We start from the raw sequence: 18,275 nt of genomic DNA, 5'->3' as shown, positions 1-18,275 counted from the left end.
CGGATCTTCCACTATCTTCCACCCAATTTGGAACAACTAACACAATCCAAAACCTCCGACCTGCGTGGTTGTAGGAATGAGAAATATATTTCTTTGTGAAGACGGTCAGACCCATACTACAGATTCAGTGAGGTTTCTGTGGATCAGTAATAAAAACAAAACAAAACAAGACAAAAAAAAAAAAAATACTATTTAGTTTAAGCTTTATTCTATGGTACGTACAACCAAAAAAAGCAATACATGTTCCTAATACCCATTCTTTTCTCAACAAAATTAAATAAAATTACCACAATAATTTAAGTGTGCACAATGACACATTTTACTTCTTAAAAATATGCAACTAAGTTGACCCTTTTAACACCTTTAATTGGCTGGATGTCAGTAAAATTATGAAAAATGTCATCAATAGCAAAGTTTTACAGTGCTATACAACTGATAATACCTTGAAATCCTTACATATGTATAAAAATGCAAAAGAGCTTTATTACATGTGTAAAGAAGTTTGGGTATGCATGTATGTTGTTAGGTTAAGTTTTCAGGCATGTTTCTTTCAGAGAAATACTGAAGTAGATTCTATCATTTCCCCTTAATTACAAAACTGCAACCTTTGTGTTTTACAAAAATCCCTGGATTCCCTTTATTTACAGTCAAGGAAATGTTTCCTCAAATTAATGTCAAAATATACACCTTTGAACAAAACTAAATACAAGAATTTAAAATCATTTTCCTCCCTAATGTTCCATTCTACACATCTCTATTTACAGAAGAGAAATGGTACATCTACATGACACATGTACAAAAAGGCATTTTAATTGTGATAAAATGTGATAGAAAATTGTGAAGGTACTGTTTTCATGATATATTACAGTCACATCCATCAATGTTTTTTTTATATCATGTCTTAACATTGCATTTATCGTGGCACCAAATGCTCATTCCAACAGGGCTCCAGAGGCAGGCATCACGGTTGAATTAAAAATATCTGAATTCCATGATTTTGCAACGAAGGTTATGTCTGGTTATAGTACTGGTAGATGCCTCAGTTGATACCAGTTCACTTTCTAGTGGCCTGAAGGAATTGATAGAAAAATGGTCAGTTTATAAAAAGTTACAGTAGCTTTTATGCAAAAAAAGTAGAGGAGTTTTGAGTACAATTAGTCAACAATGACTGGTTTCCTAATCATACTGCAATGAACTATGTTTACAATTTAAGATTTGAAAATACAATTATACTAACAAAATATCACAAATAATTAAAATTTAGACAAATTGCTTGCCACAACTTTACACCATTAAAGAAAAAAAAAAAAAAGACATGAATACAGTTAAGCTAACCTTAAAGAAAACACACAAGTAAAATACATCATAACTTAGCGAAAGGCTATCAACTGTCAAATGCCAGCTACTGAAGAAAACACAAGTGCAGAAAAGAAGAATGAAATCAAAAACAGTTTGAAATTGTAGCAAAATGATATGATTGTGCAAAGAGAAATTATAGAGATGAGCTGTAAATCTGCAACCAAAAAGCAGGAAATAATGATGCACAAAATATTTATTGGGTCAATTTTGATACAATATTACATGATGCTTAAAGGGATAATAACTATTCGTTTTGGCCAAAAAATGAATTTTCATGGAGTAAACAATTTTCCCATACTTACCAATGGTTAATGAAACCATTTATACATTCAAAGTTAGTCCATTTTTTTTTTCTTAAAAGTTTTTTTGTCTCTGTTTTTTTTTTTTTCCTTAAAAGTTTGTTTTTTTTTATAATCTCTTAAAAGATTTTAACAGAGTATAGCCATCTATGGAGGTCACGTGGTCCAATGACAAGCTCAGATATCAGAATAATAGCTATAACTGCTGTTTTTTTTTTTTGGTAAAACAGAATATATTTTATTTCTATTAGTTGTTTACAATGTTTTTATTGTGAAATATAGATCTCATACGAAGAGTTATTATCCCTTTAATAGCAAAATTAACACCAAATTTTAATGCACAACAGGTAACACTGTTATTATGAATATGTAACTAGCATATGGCTTCAGGCCCATGAAAGTTCAAATTCACACATCGAAAATGCCAGGATAAAAAAATGGAAATATCAAAAATTGAAAAAAAAAAGCAGAAGTTCAAGAAAAATCATCTAATTAAGCTAGTTTTCCAATATGAGCTGTATGTCAATCCTAAGAATCATGGAAGTAAAAGTAAAGGTAATGCAGTTTTTCCTTTCAAAGTGTAAGATGGCAATCCAAGGAATAGTTTGTTTTTTTTTGTCAATTTTGTTGCAATGCTACACAATGAACAGTAGCATAATCACCACCAATTTTTGATAATCTTCAATACGTAACATGGAAATTCAGCAAATGTGACTACCTTGTGGCTTCAAGCCTGTGGGAGTTGTAAGTCCCACCTTATACATGCCAATATGTGAAAATTGAAAATTTCACAAAAAAAAAAAAAAAAAACTAATCCAGTTGGTTTTCCAATTCAAGCTCTATTTCAGCCCTAAGAATCTTTTCTTTTAGTTTGAAAATCACAAGTAACATGGTTTTCCTTTAATTGTCATTATGGCAACAATGCCCAAGAGGTTTTTTTGCAACTTTACATAATTCTTAACAGCATTATCACCACCGATATTTCATAATATACATATAAGTATCATGGATATTCAGAAAATGTGCCTAGCATAGGTCTTCAGGCATGTAGAAGTTCAAAGTCACATCTTGAAAATGCCAATTTTTGAACTTGTCCTGTATTTCAGTCTTATACATCAGTACTGCAAGTTTGAAAACAATAGGTGGAACGGTTTTCCTAAGTGTGTTACCTGTATTGCATATGTGCAGAAATAAGCATAACTTTGAAAACATGGCCTGATCAAGCTGCTTTTTAAATAAAGCTGTATTTTATGAATATTTATTTGTTCTGTAAATTTGAACAGAAAAGATAAAATGGTTTTCCATTTTTAGTGTTATCTGTTTTGAAAAAGCATGGCGACTATGATGACATTGATGACAGACACAGGTGATGGCTATATGTACAGACAAGGTGAGTCTGCTCATCAAAAGATTGAAAGAAATTATACTACAAAGGAAATCCCAAGAATGCTGAGCTATGAAAAAGCCCCATCACCATAGATCTGCACTGTATACCAAAGTAAGATAAATGAACATATTTTATAACAATTGTTACAAAAGGCACATACATCTATGTAGCTTCTCCAACTGACTTCTTTATTGCACCAAGAAGAGCTGGGGCTTGCTTCATTGTTATTTCTGTTACATTTTCTACCAACTTCTTTGGGGCAACACTTCTTATCACATTTTGCAAAGATTTTGTCACAGCTGTTTCTAGAGATTCCTTAGTACTTAGATTATCACCCACCGCTAGAGAAAGCAAATGAAACAGACCATGTTTAATTAATTTAAATTTTAATATCTGAAACAATCTTGTTCTGGTTAATGAATAATGATCAGACATGCAAACATTTTAGATAGTAATAATCTGTAAAAAGAATTTGTTCACACCTACTCTAAAACTTCTAATGCTAACACACAAACAGTGAAATTTCACTAAATATATAGGGTGCTTGAGCAAATACTTACCTTTCATCTCAGCTGCCTGTTTCACTGTAGAAGAAATTATGTGTATAGGCTCCTTTTTAAGAAAATCATGGTGAGGTCCTACTCCCTCTAGGAATGATATTTCTGTATGGAAAAACAGATCAAGGATATAAAACTGTCTCAGTACACCCCCCATCCCCCACCAAAAAAATAAAAATAAATAAAAATAAATAAATAAATTTAAAAAGTTGAATGCTAAACCAAAAAATGTTGACTTTCTTAATGTTGTATCATAACAGCAATTAGATTTTTATTCCCAAGAATGGCAACCTCAACATAAGTGTGTAATAAGCAGAAAACATAAGTGTGTAATCTCAAATGCCATACTCAGTGTCAAACTAATGATAAAGCATATCCAAATTTCCACTCCTTTATGACTCTTACCCTCAACCATTTGGTGATATGCAAAATGTAGATATATCAGGAACAACATGTGGATTGCTGCCACTATCCCACACATGACCATTTTCTGTGAGCTGCCACGTGTTCTAGATGCTAAAACTGCAATCTGCAAGCAATTAACAATTCATATTAATTCACCAGGTTGTCTGAAAAACATCATGTGTTAAGTATCAAAGAAATCTTATAAGAATAGAAAATCTAGGATACTTCTTGTACTAGTGCATGCAGTTTTACATGATGATTAATTATGTACTACATACCATTTTTAGAGTTGAAAGTCCTCCTAATGTACCCCATAACAGATAGAACAGCATGTGATCATGGGATGTGTGGATGACAGTGCCAAGAAAGAGGACTAAACAGTGTCCAAATAAGGAATAACCCTGAAAAATATTAATATTTTTTAATTCCTATGAATTTTGCATTATTGTCAAATATTGTTTCATATCTCTCTTTTAACTTAATGAGCATTATTGCCTAAAGGGATAGACAAATTCCAAGAAACAATATATTTTTAATAAGACCTCCTTACCAGTAATGATAGAATTTGCATCATGACTATCCTTGTATTGCACATATATGACAGGACCATTATAAATGATGACACACCAAGCCAATAACCAAAACACACTCCAAATGCTGTACCCATCAGTGTGCCCTCTTCCTGGAAATTTTGAAACATTTTATTAGATAAGTTTTTCATTTTACAAAGATCCATTTAATCAGTGACCAGCAGAAATCCTCTTGAGGATGATGCAACATTCTCATAACTCTTATAGACAAAAACTTCACTGGCAGCCCAAATGATGAAATTTTATAGTATTACAGACAGAATAATGACAAATTAATCATGCAATTCAGTTCATTATCAAAGCATATAATTTTTTTGCTTATGACAGCAATATATACATCCATAACTTAAAAAATATCAAAATAATCATAAAAAGATAGTTACATAGGACATTGCTTTTTACAATATAATCCATTACAACTTACCACAGCATGATTGGCAGTCTTCATTTGAAACAATAACAGGGCGATCATTGTGAACACTAGCATTGTGGGCCCATACAATTCCCTTGGAACACTCTGTGTAAAGAGAGAACAGCATGCTAACAAGTAATTTCAGAACTTTCACGTGTGTACATGGATATTTTAAAGGTACATATGAACTGAGCATCGGTGGAGTGTGGATTCCCAGTAACACATATAAACCACTTCTACTAGTTTCTTATACGACTCAAATATATTTGACATGCCAAAGGATAAAGTGAATAAATCTCTCGATCAGCCATAAAAGAGCTTTAGACTGCTCCTTTCTTCAAATTTTTGGTCAGAAATTTAACTTACTTTCATGACCTACTTTTCTGCCCCATTGATATACAGCATAGAATGCTAGCATAAAAATCCGTTCAAATATCATTTTTTGGGTAAAATTAAATATTGCCTTTTGGTAATTTTCTTAGCTATACTACTTGAAACTATATGCTGGCATTTGGTAGACTTTTGTGTCAAAAAATTGACTTCATATGCATCTATAAGATTCTCAATTTTACCATTTCATTCTACAAAACTGAATTTAAAACAAAACTGTCAATATCTTATTCATCTGTGAAGAGACAACAGTCACTACAGATACATAATTGACCTACCTGTCTTTCGTCTGTAGGTTTACGAGGAAGCATGGAATTGAGGAGCCTGAAAGAGTGAGAATTATTTCAGTATAACATAAAAAAATTAAACAGAGTCATTTCATAAGGACAGTAAAATTTACATCCAAATAAAGGGCTATGAAGAAAAGTTACCATAGATTCTAGTCCACCATCACCACAAAGTTGATAATTATTGAAAACAAATTCACAATTACACCTGTTCAATTTAGAGTTAGAAAACTCACCTGCTTCTTACAATGTGTGGCTCCACATCAAAATATGGTCTAAGGAAATCAATGTTTGCATACAGACTGTAGGCCCTCTTGGCCTGTTCTCTGCCTCTTTCAAACATCTTGAATAGTAAACCGAAAACTATTAATATTATGTGCTAGTCATCTGATAGAGCAACCATGGACTTAATTTTTTTTTCTTTATTTTGTTCTAGCTGAGAGATTTACTGTATACATTTCCTGCATTTTTGGCTTTGTGGAAAAAAGCTATTAAGGCAACACAAAAATTCTATCTAAGGTCCCTTTTGCAGATTGTTCACATAATGCAATTGTTAAGTATTTAATGCTCTTAGCAAACCCAGAACATTTAAATGTAATATCAAAAATAATTCATTTAGTTCATTTTTTTAATACTTACAAAGCTTGCAACATTCTTCTGCATGGATGTATACAAACCACTCTTTCCATCCTTAGAATCTGGTGAGTCATGTTCAATGTCTAAAAATGAAATAACACCATTTAAGCTTTAAGAAATGAGTTATACTAGATTTTAGATATTATTTTTCTAGATTTTAAGCTTTCATGTCTATACAAAGTCTCTATATAGATAAAACAATACATTCATACTGTACATATAATATAACACAAATATTTGAACAAATATGGTTTTATTGAGAGTACATGTATGAGGTATTGTCATATTAAAATAATATACAAACCTGGTGTCTTTAGACTAAGTAATGGGTATATTCACCTGATTCGTTTGTGTCATGGCCTGATCCATCCCCTGAATCCAGGTAATCCATGTCAATAACAGCAGAGCTGTCCATCTATATAAAAAAAAAGATCTGACAAGACTGAATCGCCAGTGTGACATAAGCAGTAAAAACAAGTTACATTAATCTCTCTACTTATTGTCTGTCAAAGATGCATCTGAACTGAGCTAACCCTGATATGTGCACACAGCCTCTCTTCAGATTTCTTATCTCCTCAACCTTTCAGAGTGATGAGAAGTCAAAAGTAACAATACGGTCTCATGACAGAGAAATGCCAAGACGGGTTACAGGTTTTTCAGTGGTTGACCAGTTCCAGTTATAGTGATCGACCTTGTTAACTTATAAGGAGAGACGTCGTGGGACGTGTGCCTAAACATAGCATTTCACTTTTTCTACTTCTGTTATATTGTACCAGCTCGGTGGGGGGGATAAAATTTTAAAATAAAAATTCAACATGTAGACTACATGTTGATTACATCATAAGAAAATTACTTGAAACAAATGGTAAACAAACGTGATATTAAAACTCAAATATGAACTTAAAACCTACAACTTAGCATAAGAAAAATAGTTTACCTGTCCTGACTGCTGCCAACCTGGCCGTGCAGCCATGATGATTTCTTTCAATGACAGGTGTCATGGGAGTCCAAGAGGAGCCCAATCCGAAAGCATAAGCAGGCATCACATACTAGTCTACATCACATAGTTATAGCACTCTATGGCACTTGATATTATTTGCGTTTCCTCACAAATTCTAGTCTTTCTTTCGGTATTTCAATCAGCCTCCATCATTCATTAATTCAGAAGAAGGGAATATCTACTTTCTTTCTCCTTCACCCCTATGACTACAGTGTATGTGAGGGCTCGTTTGTCATAACGTAGGCCTATATTCCTCTACCAGAGTTTTGTCTTCTCTATTAATATAGTAAGACCTTTATTAATGTTATAATTTGGAAAGTTGTAATACAAAAACACGATAAAAAATTAAAAACATGTATAAACACACTGAACTTCAAATTAAATTGTTTTCAGAGTTACCTGGTATGCACCACTGCCTCTTACAAATTTAAGTCTGAAAAGTTCTGCCATTAGTTTTTGTGAACTGTGAAATGGACACTTGGTATTCAAAACAAAAAATTAATATCCAACTCAACTTCGCAATTCGGCACTTTGAAATAACCCTAAGATGGTTTTCTTCCCATTACAGTAACTACACGTACCCGGTAACCTCTATATTCAGATTACGATTACATTTTCAATTGGGCAACATCCAAACGTTAACAACGGGGCATTTTGTCTCCTTTACACACAGTACAATTAAAGTAATATTTGAATCGAGTACATATATGTCTTGGCTTTCTTTTCTTAAATGTGCCTATGAAAAATTACAAAGTACGTGCTAAACTTGTTGATGCACCGATTTGTTGAGCCTTTCGAAGCACAATCGGCCGATTTGAGAAGACAAAACTCTGGTAGAGGGCACGATGAAATTGGAGTTTTTTTAAATCTGAGTGCAGGGCGGCATTGTGCTTTTTTTTATAGACAGCTACTACTAGTAGATTACATTTCGGACATATGAGAATAAAAAGAAATGAAAAATGTAATGAAAACATTATTATTCAATTTGGAAAAGCGTTTGCGGAAAATAAATGAATAATATTTTTTAAAACGCCAGCGTTAAGTTTAACCAACAACTCCTTGGTCAAACCTATGCTACAAACTACTTTGACTTTCGCTCCAGGTTCCACCCCTCCAGAGTAAGCTAGCCATTTAGCCCATTTTACAAAATATTTTCGCTTTGAATTTTGATTAGGCCCTACGTGTAGTATAATTAAGCACAAAATAAGTTTAGGTATGCGTAAATCATAATTTCATCAGTAAACGTATTGTCCAAAGATGCTCCTAGTTTCGGTATCTTGGAATCATATTTATCTGTGTGGGATGTCAATGTGCATACCGTACATTGTACATAGACTTTTCACACGTGAAAATCTTTTCTGTGAATGACTCCGATGACTGCTCTTTACACTTTTTTTTAGAAATGTACAAGTTAAAAGGCTTTTCCCATAGTCAGTGGAGTAAATGATCTTTGGTCGTTTTATATAATTTTCCTCAAAGTTACTTCAGTACTTCAGGGTCATGCACGTAAGAACTCAGTGGTGTGCCCTCGAACTGCTGATTTACTCAGTATCAAAGTCAGGCAATTATCGGAGTAAACAAACCAGGTCACACAAGCATATATAAGCTGAGTAGATCAAGGGTCGAGCTTCATACGCAGTTTGATATTACACATATACAAGGAACAGTGAAGCAAGGTCTTTATTGAGCATCACAAAAACATCTACATATTCTGGGTGTTCAAGTAAAAATCGGCAGGTGAGTCCAAAGCCAGATATAATTTATAAAACTTGTGATATGTTCTCTGTAAAGACTTTTCGAGCACGGCTTTGAAATCAAATCGCCCATCTAGCTTTAAAAAATATTACGATGTGGCAGTCCGTGTGCTTTTCGGGGTTAAAATAACATCTTCAAATATATAGTTTGATTGAGAATAACATTGACTTTTTCAGTTTATAGCATTGGTTTTAATCTAAGATCTAATATCCGTTTATTAGATCTTAGTTTTAATAAATGTAAATTCTAACAAATGTTTAAATGCTGTGCGTCATAAAACATCTGATAAAACAAGCGCAACAAAACAAAATATCAGAAACATTTACAGGGCCGCGGCGGCTGGGACAGGTCTGCTAATAGCGACCATCCTGTGCCTAGCGGGAAATGCCGGAGCCGCTGTGAAATGTGCACCACCACCATCGTGGTTCGTGGACGGGGAGAGTCCGATGGAAAATCACCGAGGAAACGTTACCGTCGTCTCACTTCTTCAGGCCAGTTGAAAACTTTGTCTCAGGCAGGGGCGGTAGTAAGTAGGAATGTTTGCGCCAAATCAACAACGACAATCATCGTAATATTGAGGCCGTATTGAGGGCATTTATCTGAAATAATAACCAAATTTCAGACGAAACATATCGTTCCAGACACAAGCATGTAATAAATCTTCCAGAGACAGCTGCCTCAAACAAGGCATACATTTCTCCATAAACCCTTTTCCAAGAAAACATTGATTAATGTACTTTTTCTGCTCAGCCAGATACCATTTTATCATTAGCAACATTACATTTCAGTTTGGAATACCTGCGACAAAAGTTCCTTAGACATGGCTTAGACGAAATTTCTTTTTTGGCAATTAACTCCAAAAAATGGCACGCTCAACTGATGCACGGCACACTTCAACGAAGAGTTCGCTTTCCGGTATACAGATCGACGCACAAAAATGACATCTGGTATACACTAGAAGGAGGGAAAGATGATATTTTCGTTTATGACAGGTACACAGTGATATTTGTACGAAATAAAAGAACATACAAAAACACTAATGAAGGATAGACAGACATTCGAATCTTATGTTAACAGCGGTCTGTGAAAAACATTTTCTTCTCGTCGTAATAAATTTCTGAATAAAAAATACTAACGAGAAGTGCAATATTATTCTTTTAGATGCGGCCGCCTAGCATTTTTCATACCATTTCCTAAAAGCTGGTTGGCATATCCGTATACGGAAGCAGCCATTCTATCCACTTACTATGACGAGCCTTGTGGCGTTTGCCCCACCCAAGAAGAGGAAAAGCATAATGTCGATGATCTGGGGTCAGGAGATGAGGTAAAGTAAATGTTTTGCGAAATATCAAATGATAATTTATTTTCAAAAATGTTTGAAGTACATTTTGTTAATTTCATTAAACCCGTTTTAATTTCAAACAAATGCCAAGTTCAGATCGGCTTCATTAGAACCTGTTTTGTTTTAAGTTGAGAGGACAGCCGCCTGGGTGCACTTCCCGTTGATGAAATATTTCCTCAACCGCTAATGATTGCACTGTCTGCTCAATTCTAGAATTTCATAAAAATTGCAAACAGTGTCGACCTCCTCAAAGAAATTATTATTACTTCTGTTATGGAATAATTTTTTTTCTTTTTCTTTTTTTTTTTTTTTTTTTTTGTTAACAACCCAACTGAAAAAAGTTATGAGCGGATTTTGAGAAAATTTCCAAGATAGCTCAGAAATGAAATTTAAATCAGTTCGATTCTGTTGGTGATCCGTGAATTGATTCATTAATCAAGAATGGGAACTAAACTTCCATGGCGGTGGTCTGCGCTCTGAGTGCTTTTTTAGTTATTATATTTGTTACAACCGCCCAGAACGAGGCCATAAAGAACTAAAGTTCCAAAGTTTAAGTGGTCTTTTGTTAGACCTTTCCAGGCAGCGAACTGTAGGCATGTATTCAACTTCTATCAACACATTTCAAACAAATATGCTGAGCAAAGCCGAAAATAATCATATTTGGTCGAAAGTTTAAAGGAAAACAGATATGTAACAGTAACTCATCCAGAATAAAGTACTTGTATTACAAAAGTACTGTTTACTAGGATGCTCTGAAGTGAAGTTTGCAAAACTTTTTTTTCAAGTTTGAAACCAACGAATTGGCACAAGAAGAATTGCTGTTTACCTCCATGACGACAACTGGTCCCATATCAAAGAAGCACAGGGACAACAAAACTATCAGGAAGGGTCCATTAGAAGAAGAGGACTCAAACCAAATCGAAGTGATGTCTGATGAGCAGCAGATGGAACAGGAGAACCAGGATGACAATAAACAAGTAGAAAATAAGTGAGCAGGTGTAAATACATCCCATTGCGATCAATTAAAAAACAATGGGACTGATGCCATTTGATGTCAGTTATTAACTGTATCCAAGAAAATGTCACATCACATGTCTGACACACAAGAACCATCTAACTTCACATGACAGACAACAACTCATGACCTCAAAGACTCTTCACCAAGTCAAAATACCTGCAGTCTTTGTACTACTTGACAGTGACCAAATGACATAAACAGATCCACCACCACCTGACAATGACAAACAAACATGACCTGATACAAGTATAAGTCTCAAAAATGTTTGTGATCAGAAGCAGGTGTTTCTATTGATGAAAGTTCTCTCTGCCACTGCAGAAATTTACCAAATTTTGGCAACACTAATAAAAAACACATGTCATGCCAATGTCAGAGTAACTCCGAACTACTGAACGTCCCCACATCTTGTAAATGATATCATGATCCCACCTCAGAAGTTAGTCCATGAAAGTGTAAAGCCCTGATTTCACACTGTAGAGAAAAGACAGTAGATTGTCACTGACAAAACTCTATAGCAACATATGCAACATGACAGCAGAAAGATCCAACTTGACAGTGTCAAACAGTGCCTCCTAACACCATTCCCACTTCATGACAATGACAACTAAGTACATCTTCCACCAAGAAGTCTAGCTGACACTGACAGTCTGGTTCTTGATTGTGACAGGCCTCTCCTGTCGATTCTAATCCCATCTGACATTGACAGCAACATTCTTCTGAAGACGGAAAGTCTAGCTGACAATGACACACAGAGCCATGACAGTGACACAATATGCAGAGCACTACCAGCTCCAATTGACAGTGACAAAAAGGTTCATTTTCTGAGGGAAAACCTAGTTGACAGTGACAATCTGGGTCATGACAATGACACACAACACTGGCCAATACCACCCCCACTTGACAATGACAGCAAGACACATCTTCTGAAGGAAAACCTGGTTGACTGTGACAATCTGGATCATGACAGTGACACACCATGCTAGCTTCTAACAGCTCCACTTGACAATGGCAGCAAGATTCATCTTCTGAAAGAAAACCCAGTTGACATTGACAATGTTGGTCATGACAATGACAAACCATGCTGGCTGCTTCTAGCCCCACTTGACAATGAGAGGCACAGATTTTTCCTGAAGGTGTGCCAAAATGAGAGTGCCAGTCTAATACTTGACGGTGACAACTGAAATCTTCAGCTGTTAATTCCAACTGACAGTGACACTCTGGACCATGAAAATGACAGGCCTTGTCAGCTGCCAACCCTACTAAATCTTGGCAGTGACAACTGAGTTTTCTTTCTGACAAAATGACTAGCTGACAATGACAACCTGGTCCATGACAGTGACAGTAATGTATTAGAAAAGACTCAAACGTGAACACAAAGCAAAATGATTTACTTGGAGCATCTTTTTGGGATGGGATTCTAAATTAAACAAATGGAGATCAAATATCACTCAACACTTAAAACACTTCAGGTCCTTCAAGTAAATCGACTAACATCTAAGTGACCATGGAATCCACTGCTGCATTGAACCAAGTTATTAATGAAGGAGTATGGGTAAAACCGAGAGGTCCCTGTACTCCAGATGCTTGAACTGTGGTTTGTAGCAAGGTTTTCTGGTCCTTAAATGTTAGGGAACATATATATTCAAGATTGTATGTTAGTCAGATATACTGAACTACATTTGATTTACATGTTGATCAGAAGCAAATTTTATCAAAGGTAAATATCTTTAGTTAATCATTGACTTATGCTCTGATAAATGCTGTTAGATTGCCTAAGTGGCATGTTGTCTTTCCTTAAGCTGCTTTATCTTTGGGGACATACTGTTATCTATTTTCTTCGAAGTCTCCATGAAGAGGTGCCCTAAACCATCATGGTGGGTGACCTTGGATTACCGACTGATGAATACAATTGGAAATAACTAAAAGACTCAGAGATTTAAGCATTCAGTTTTTATATGACCAAAAGTACAAAAGTATCAATAAAAAAGAAAAATAAAAACTGTCCTTGTGCTTTTTTATGCTAGTTCTTGTTGTTCGAGATGAGCAAACATTTATTAAACGGTACTACTTGAACTCTTAGCATGAAATAATTACCGGCATTTTTAAACTGATGAAAATTAAGTTTAACAGAACAATTGTATTGTTTATCACATATTGGATTCCACAATTCAAACGACATTCCATATTTTCAGAAAATGTTATCTGAAAAAGCAATGGATCTAAAAAAAAAAAAAACTGCATAGGAAGACATGCAGTATGTAGTATATTTGACCTTCAAAGGAACTGCACCCTGGCACTGATTATCAACATATCTTGACTGAATAAAATTGATCTAGTACACCCACATAATTTCAGAAATATTAAATGTAACATATGCATTGATACTACAGCATCTGCGAGATCTGCAAGTAGATATAACAAGGCCCAAGGAATAAAAAATTACAACATTTGGATCAGAGGTGTGGTTAAAGCAGTTCTCCATCACAGTTCCTCGTGTATTGTGTCAGATACAACCAAGTCATCAGCTGCTGCATGTACAGCCTCTGTTATCTGTTCAATCACATCCTCCACTGGTATCCAGGGACCCCATGTGGCTATAACATGACCACTGGGATTTATTAGATACTTCCAGAAGTTCCAATTTGGAACCAGTCTTGAAAAATCTGAAAAATATTGCCATAATATTTAAACTTAATTGAATAATAATAAAAATTATTCTCTTATCAGTCATATGAAATACACTTTGTGGGGGGAAAATAACTGATAAAAAGTGTTTTGCCCATTTAATCAGCCAGATAGTTATTTTTTCATTTGAAAGATAAAACACTATTTAATAATTAGAAGAGGGAAAATATGTCATATAAATTTATAGAAACTAGAGGATCAGAGAGGCGATACCGCCTCCGAATATTGTACCACCAGCTGGAGCAAGCGCATTCGTATAGACCCCCACATACACAAAATAAGGGTCACAGCCACCAGTCTTCTGCTTGACAAGCTGTAAAAATGCAATCAACAAGAATTTTCAAAATGTGCAAAAAATATATATGCCTAAAAATGGTACAATCAAAGTTAAGTTCATCGTAAGGTAGGTCAAAAGTCAATTTCAAGGTCACAGTAAATTGCCAGTATATGACTTCCTATTCAACTTCAATAGTAACTATGGACCTATCTCTGCCAGTTTTGGAGATAAAAGGGAAGCAAAATTTGCAAAGTTCAGTTCATGGTGAAAAGTAAGTCAAAGGTCAATTTCAAGGTCACATTTAGATTGCCAGTATATGACTTCATATTCAACTTCAATAGTAACTATGGACCTATCTCTGCCAGTTTTGGAGATAAAAGGGAACCAAAATTTGCAAAGTTCAGTTCATGGTGAAAAGTAGGTCAAAGGTCAATTTCAAGGTCACATTTAGATTGCCAATATATGACTTCCTATTCAAGTTCAATAGTAACTATGGACCTATCTCTGCCAGTTTTGGAGATAAAAGGGAACCAAAATTTGCAAAGTTCAGTTCATGGTGAAAAGTAGGTCAAAGGTCAATTTCAAGGTCACAGTAAGATTGCCAATATATGACTTCCTATTCAACTTCAATAGTAACTATGGACCTATCTCTGCCAGTTTTGGAGATATAAGGGACTAAATGTTATAATTTTGGAGTTACCATAATGTGCCATAAATTTCCTACAGAAGAAATTAATTAAAATAAAGAAAAGGGCATTTTGGGCAAAATTCTTGAAATGGGAGGTGCTCTGAAGTTCCAGATGTTCAAATTTGATGAAATAATGTCATTTTTGACCACAACTTGTCTGCTTTGCCAAGCCTTATGTTTTATTTTTCCGGAGTTCAAAATTTATTATACATTACCGTACTGCACATTTTGCTTTCACCACCAATATGTACTTTTTGATACAGCGTAACTTTGGAGATAAAAGGGAACCAAAATTTGCAAAGTTCAGTTCATGGTGAAAAGTAGGTCAAAGGTCAATTTTAAGGTCACATTTAGATTGCCAGTATATGACTTCCTATTCAACTTCAATAGTAACTATGGACCTATCTCTGCCAGTTTTGGAGATAAAAGGGAGGCAAAATTTGCAAAGTTCAGTTCATGGTGAAAAGTAGGTCAAAGGTCAATTTTAAGGTCACATTTAGATTGCCAGTATATGACTTCCTATTCAAGTTCAATAGTAACTATGGACCTATCTCTGCCAGTTTTGGAGATAAAAGGGAACCAAAATTTGCAAAGTTCAGTTCATGGTGAAAAGTAGGTCAAAGGTCAATTTTAAGGTCACATTAAGATTGCCAGTATATGACTTCCTATTCAACTTCAATAGTAACTATGGACCTATCTCTGCCAGTTTTGGAGATATAAGGGACTAAATGTTATAATTTTGGAGTCACCATAATGTGCCATAAATTTCCAACAGAAAAAATTAATTAAAATAAAGAAAAGGTCATTTTGGTCAAAATTCTTGAAATGGGAGGTGGTCTGAAGTTCCAGATGTTCAAATTTGATGAAATAATGTCATTTTTGACCACAAGTTGTCTGCTTTGCCAAGCCTTATGTTTTATTTTTCCGGAGTTCAAAATTTATTATCCATTACCGTACTGCACATTTTGCTTTCACCACCAATATGTACTTTTTGATACAGTGTAACTCGAAAACCGTATGGAATACAAAAAAACCGAGACCACTTCTAGTGTTGGGCTTTACATGCTCTATAAAATGCAAAAAAGAATGGGTCTCTAGCATTAACGGTTCCCGAATTAGAGACAGTTTTCAGTTTCGGTATCTTATGGCCGCTACTCCCGTGAAAATGCACCGATTGACCCCAAATTCACGCAGATGAAAGATGACCTGAAGGGTAACACTTTCCAATAATATTATTGGTTAAGTCTGTGTGGTGTCTGAATAACAATGCAAATAATTTTTTTTTCGTAAAAAAATTAATTTTTTTGAAAATTTTGGCTCGTTTGACCTTGAAATAAAGGTCAAAGGTCAAATCCAAGGGCATATTTGAAATCTACACATATGACTTTTGGAAAGCCGTCTGTAGAAATTTTTCCCATAATTCCTTCCGTAGGGTAGATAATTAGCATTTAATTTTGCCATTTTTAGACAAGGGTGCATTGCAATGAGTGCCACACCTAGACCCCAAAACCGACAAAGCCCAAATTTTACGTGGAACGAGTTGAGATTATAGGTGACCTAAATCCAAGAGATGGGTACGGGGGCCCTTACCGTCTAGGAGGAGAAGCGGTAACGGTAGCTGTCCGGCGGAACGATCCGGACGGGACTAAAACCATGTGTACCGCCAGCGCTAACGCTGGTGGTACAATAATACAATGAAAAACAGCTTGCATCAATGCCTTCTGTTTTTTGCTGGCACATACCCTCTAAAAATTTCCAAGCCTCAGGAATGTCCTTTTCAACAACATTTATTTTTGAAAACATAGGGAAATTCACGCCATATTTTTCTTTTGCAAATTTTTCTATTGATGGTTCATCCTAAAATTAAAAAAATAATAATATTAATAGTAGTGTCTGTATACAAAAATGGATTCATCTGATCTGGATATTTGATGTTACATGCAGAGATATAATTACTGTAGATGCATCATAATTCATTATATCTTCTACAATAACACTATCATTTTCTTCAATGAAATGTGCAATTATGATATTGAAGACATACACAATATAAATCAAGATATATATATAACTTCACATAGCCATGTTCAATATTCACTCTCAGCAATGATGTATTCAAATATAGATGCTATTGTTAATTGAGACTGCATATATTCTCTACCTACCTTAGGTTCCTGAGCCCCAAACTGATTGCAAGGGAATGCTAATACTGTAAACTTCCCACTGGGTGCTAGTGTATTTTGAAGCTTTACAAGTGCTTTGTAATGACTGTCAGTATATCCACATTCACTTGCCACATTTACTACCAAGGTAACCTAATATAAGCAAAAGAAACGGAAATTTTAAAAATATATTAATATCAATAACAAAAAAGGAGATAAGGTAACAACACTTCAACTTCAAATTATGTTGAATAGGTAGGTTGCCTTTCACTTAGAGTCCCTGGATACCAGTAGAATTTCATTAACAATATGACTCAATTCAGTGTTGCATTGCCCATTTTAGGAGGACCGTTAATCTTGCCTCTAATAAGTGCATGGAGTAATCCCCCCCCCCCCCGTAATACAAAAGTACCCACATTTCGAAATTCTTGGCTTTTGTCCATATAAGGTGGTTCAGGTGCTGAGGTACTAAATTTACTAGAAGGCTAATTAAATGCACTAAAATTGGGGCAGTCATTTTGTTGTATGCATCAATATTGTGATTAAGAGTATTTAACACGAAAGTAGTTCTGACTTATTTTTTATTTGTAATTTGTCTACAAATTGATAAGGGCTGCAGTTTTTTGTCTTGAAAAAAATTCTAGCTGCACCCCCAGATTGTAACTGATTTTGACAGTTTTTTGTATCACGTACCATGCCTCTGTATTCTTCTAGTGAAACGGTTTTTCCTTTTATGTCAGTTACTGAAAACATGTAGAAGTCTTTTTCTGGTTCATCCGTGGTTGGTGTTACATCTTCATAAACTATTTCTCCAGGCTGTAAACCTCCGGTAGACGGTCTATACCCTGGTTTCTTTTTAACTTTTAATGGGTCTATTGTTGCTGGTCCACATAAAATTTCATTAAAAATATTGACAAAAAAGAATGAAAACAACACAACATTTAAAATATTTTTTGGACAGATTTTTGGCGACATGGAGGTTTCCATATTGGATAACGCGAGAATGCACGAGAACAGGTTTGTTTT

General features: G+C 34.8%; 3 protein-coding genes across 4 annotated transcripts; 1 reads left to right on the top strand and 2 right to left on the bottom strand.

The window, feature by feature from the left end:
• Positions 1-186: 186 nt before the first annotated feature.
• On the bottom strand, positions 187-7,396 carry LOC106173173 (protein YIPF3). 2 transcript variants are annotated; one of them, XM_013554210.2, is made up of 12 exons: positions 7,260-7,396; positions 6,662-6,737; positions 6,326-6,405; positions 5,923-6,029; positions 5,678-5,723; positions 5,022-5,114; positions 4,558-4,689; positions 4,286-4,408; positions 4,008-4,131; positions 3,606-3,707; positions 3,206-3,386; positions 187-1,069 (listed from the first exon to the last, which is right to left on the bottom strand). In XM_013554210.2, exons 1-11 carry the CDS (start codon positions 7,293-7,295, stop codon positions 3,208-3,210), a joined length of 1,098 nt encoding a protein of 365 aa, XP_013409664.1. In that variant the 5' UTR covers positions 7,296-7,396; the 3' UTR covers positions 187-1,069; positions 3,206-3,207. The 2 variants fall into 2 exon arrangements, with proteins under 2 accessions (XP_013409664.1, XP_013409665.1); XM_013554211.2 differs by lacking the exon at positions 3,206-3,386.
• A 1,507-nt stretch (positions 7,397-8,903) lies between these two features.
• LOC106173122 (selenoprotein Pb-like) lies at positions 8,904-13,453 on the top strand. Its single transcript, XM_086999652.1, is given in 5 exon segments — positions 8,904-9,059; positions 9,406-9,603; positions 9,866-10,069; positions 10,239-10,401; positions 11,205-13,453. Coding segments are annotated over 4 exon segments (654 nt in total). The 5' UTR covers positions 8,904-9,059; positions 9,406-9,523; the 3' UTR covers positions 11,412-13,453.
• On the bottom strand, positions 13,373-18,271 carry LOC106173162 (protein peroxidase GPX7). Its single transcript, XM_013554199.2, has 4 exons — positions 17,943-18,271; positions 17,253-17,402; positions 16,830-16,944; positions 13,373-14,100 (listed from the first exon to the last, which is right to left on the bottom strand). Exons 1-4 carry the CDS (start codon positions 18,234-18,236, stop codon positions 13,919-13,921), a joined length of 741 nt encoding a protein of 246 aa, XP_013409653.1. The 5' UTR covers positions 18,237-18,271; the 3' UTR covers positions 13,373-13,918.
• Positions 18,272-18,275: the final 4 nt, after the last annotated feature.

Source organism: Lingula anatina, chromosome 1 (assembly GCF_051362555.1).
Source record: "Lingula anatina isolate TDL-2025a chromosome 1, LinAna3.0, whole genome shotgun sequence".
Taxonomy (NCBI): Eukaryota; Metazoa; Brachiopoda; class Lingulata; order Lingulida; family Lingulidae; genus Lingula; species Lingula anatina.
The sequence above is the reverse complement of the archived record's forward strand: the minus strand, read 5'-3'. Positions and strand labels throughout refer to the sequence as shown.

What these genes read in the sequence shown, in the direction of transcription:
- LOC106173173 (XM_013554210.2), bottom strand. Translation starts at nt 7,295, where the DNA reads ATGGCTGCACGGCCAGGTTGGCAGCAGTCAGGACAG. An exon ending in TGCAAATTCTATCATTACTG is followed by an intron (nt 4,409 to 4,557) that starts GTAAGGAGGTCT and finishes AATATTTTTCAG; the next exon opens with GGTTATTCCTTATTTGGACA. An exon ending in GACTTTCAACTCTAAAAATG is followed by an intron (nt 4,132 to 4,285) that starts GTATGTAGTACA and finishes AATTGCTTGCAG; the next exon opens with ATTGCAGTTTTAGCATCTAG.
- LOC106173162 (XM_013554199.2), bottom strand. Translation starts at nt 18,236, where the DNA reads ATGGAAACCTCCATGTCGCCAAAAATCTGTCCAAAAAATATTTTAAAT. An exon ending in TTGGGGCTCAGGAACCTAAG is followed by an intron (nt 16,945 to 17,252) that starts GTAGGTAGAGAA and finishes TTTTAATTTTAG; the next exon opens with GATGAACCATCAATAGAAAA. An exon ending in GGCTTGGAAATTTTTAGAGG is followed by an intron (nt 14,101 to 16,829) that starts GTATGTGCCAGC and finishes AATATTTTTCAG; the next exon opens with ATTTTTCAAGACTGGTTCCA.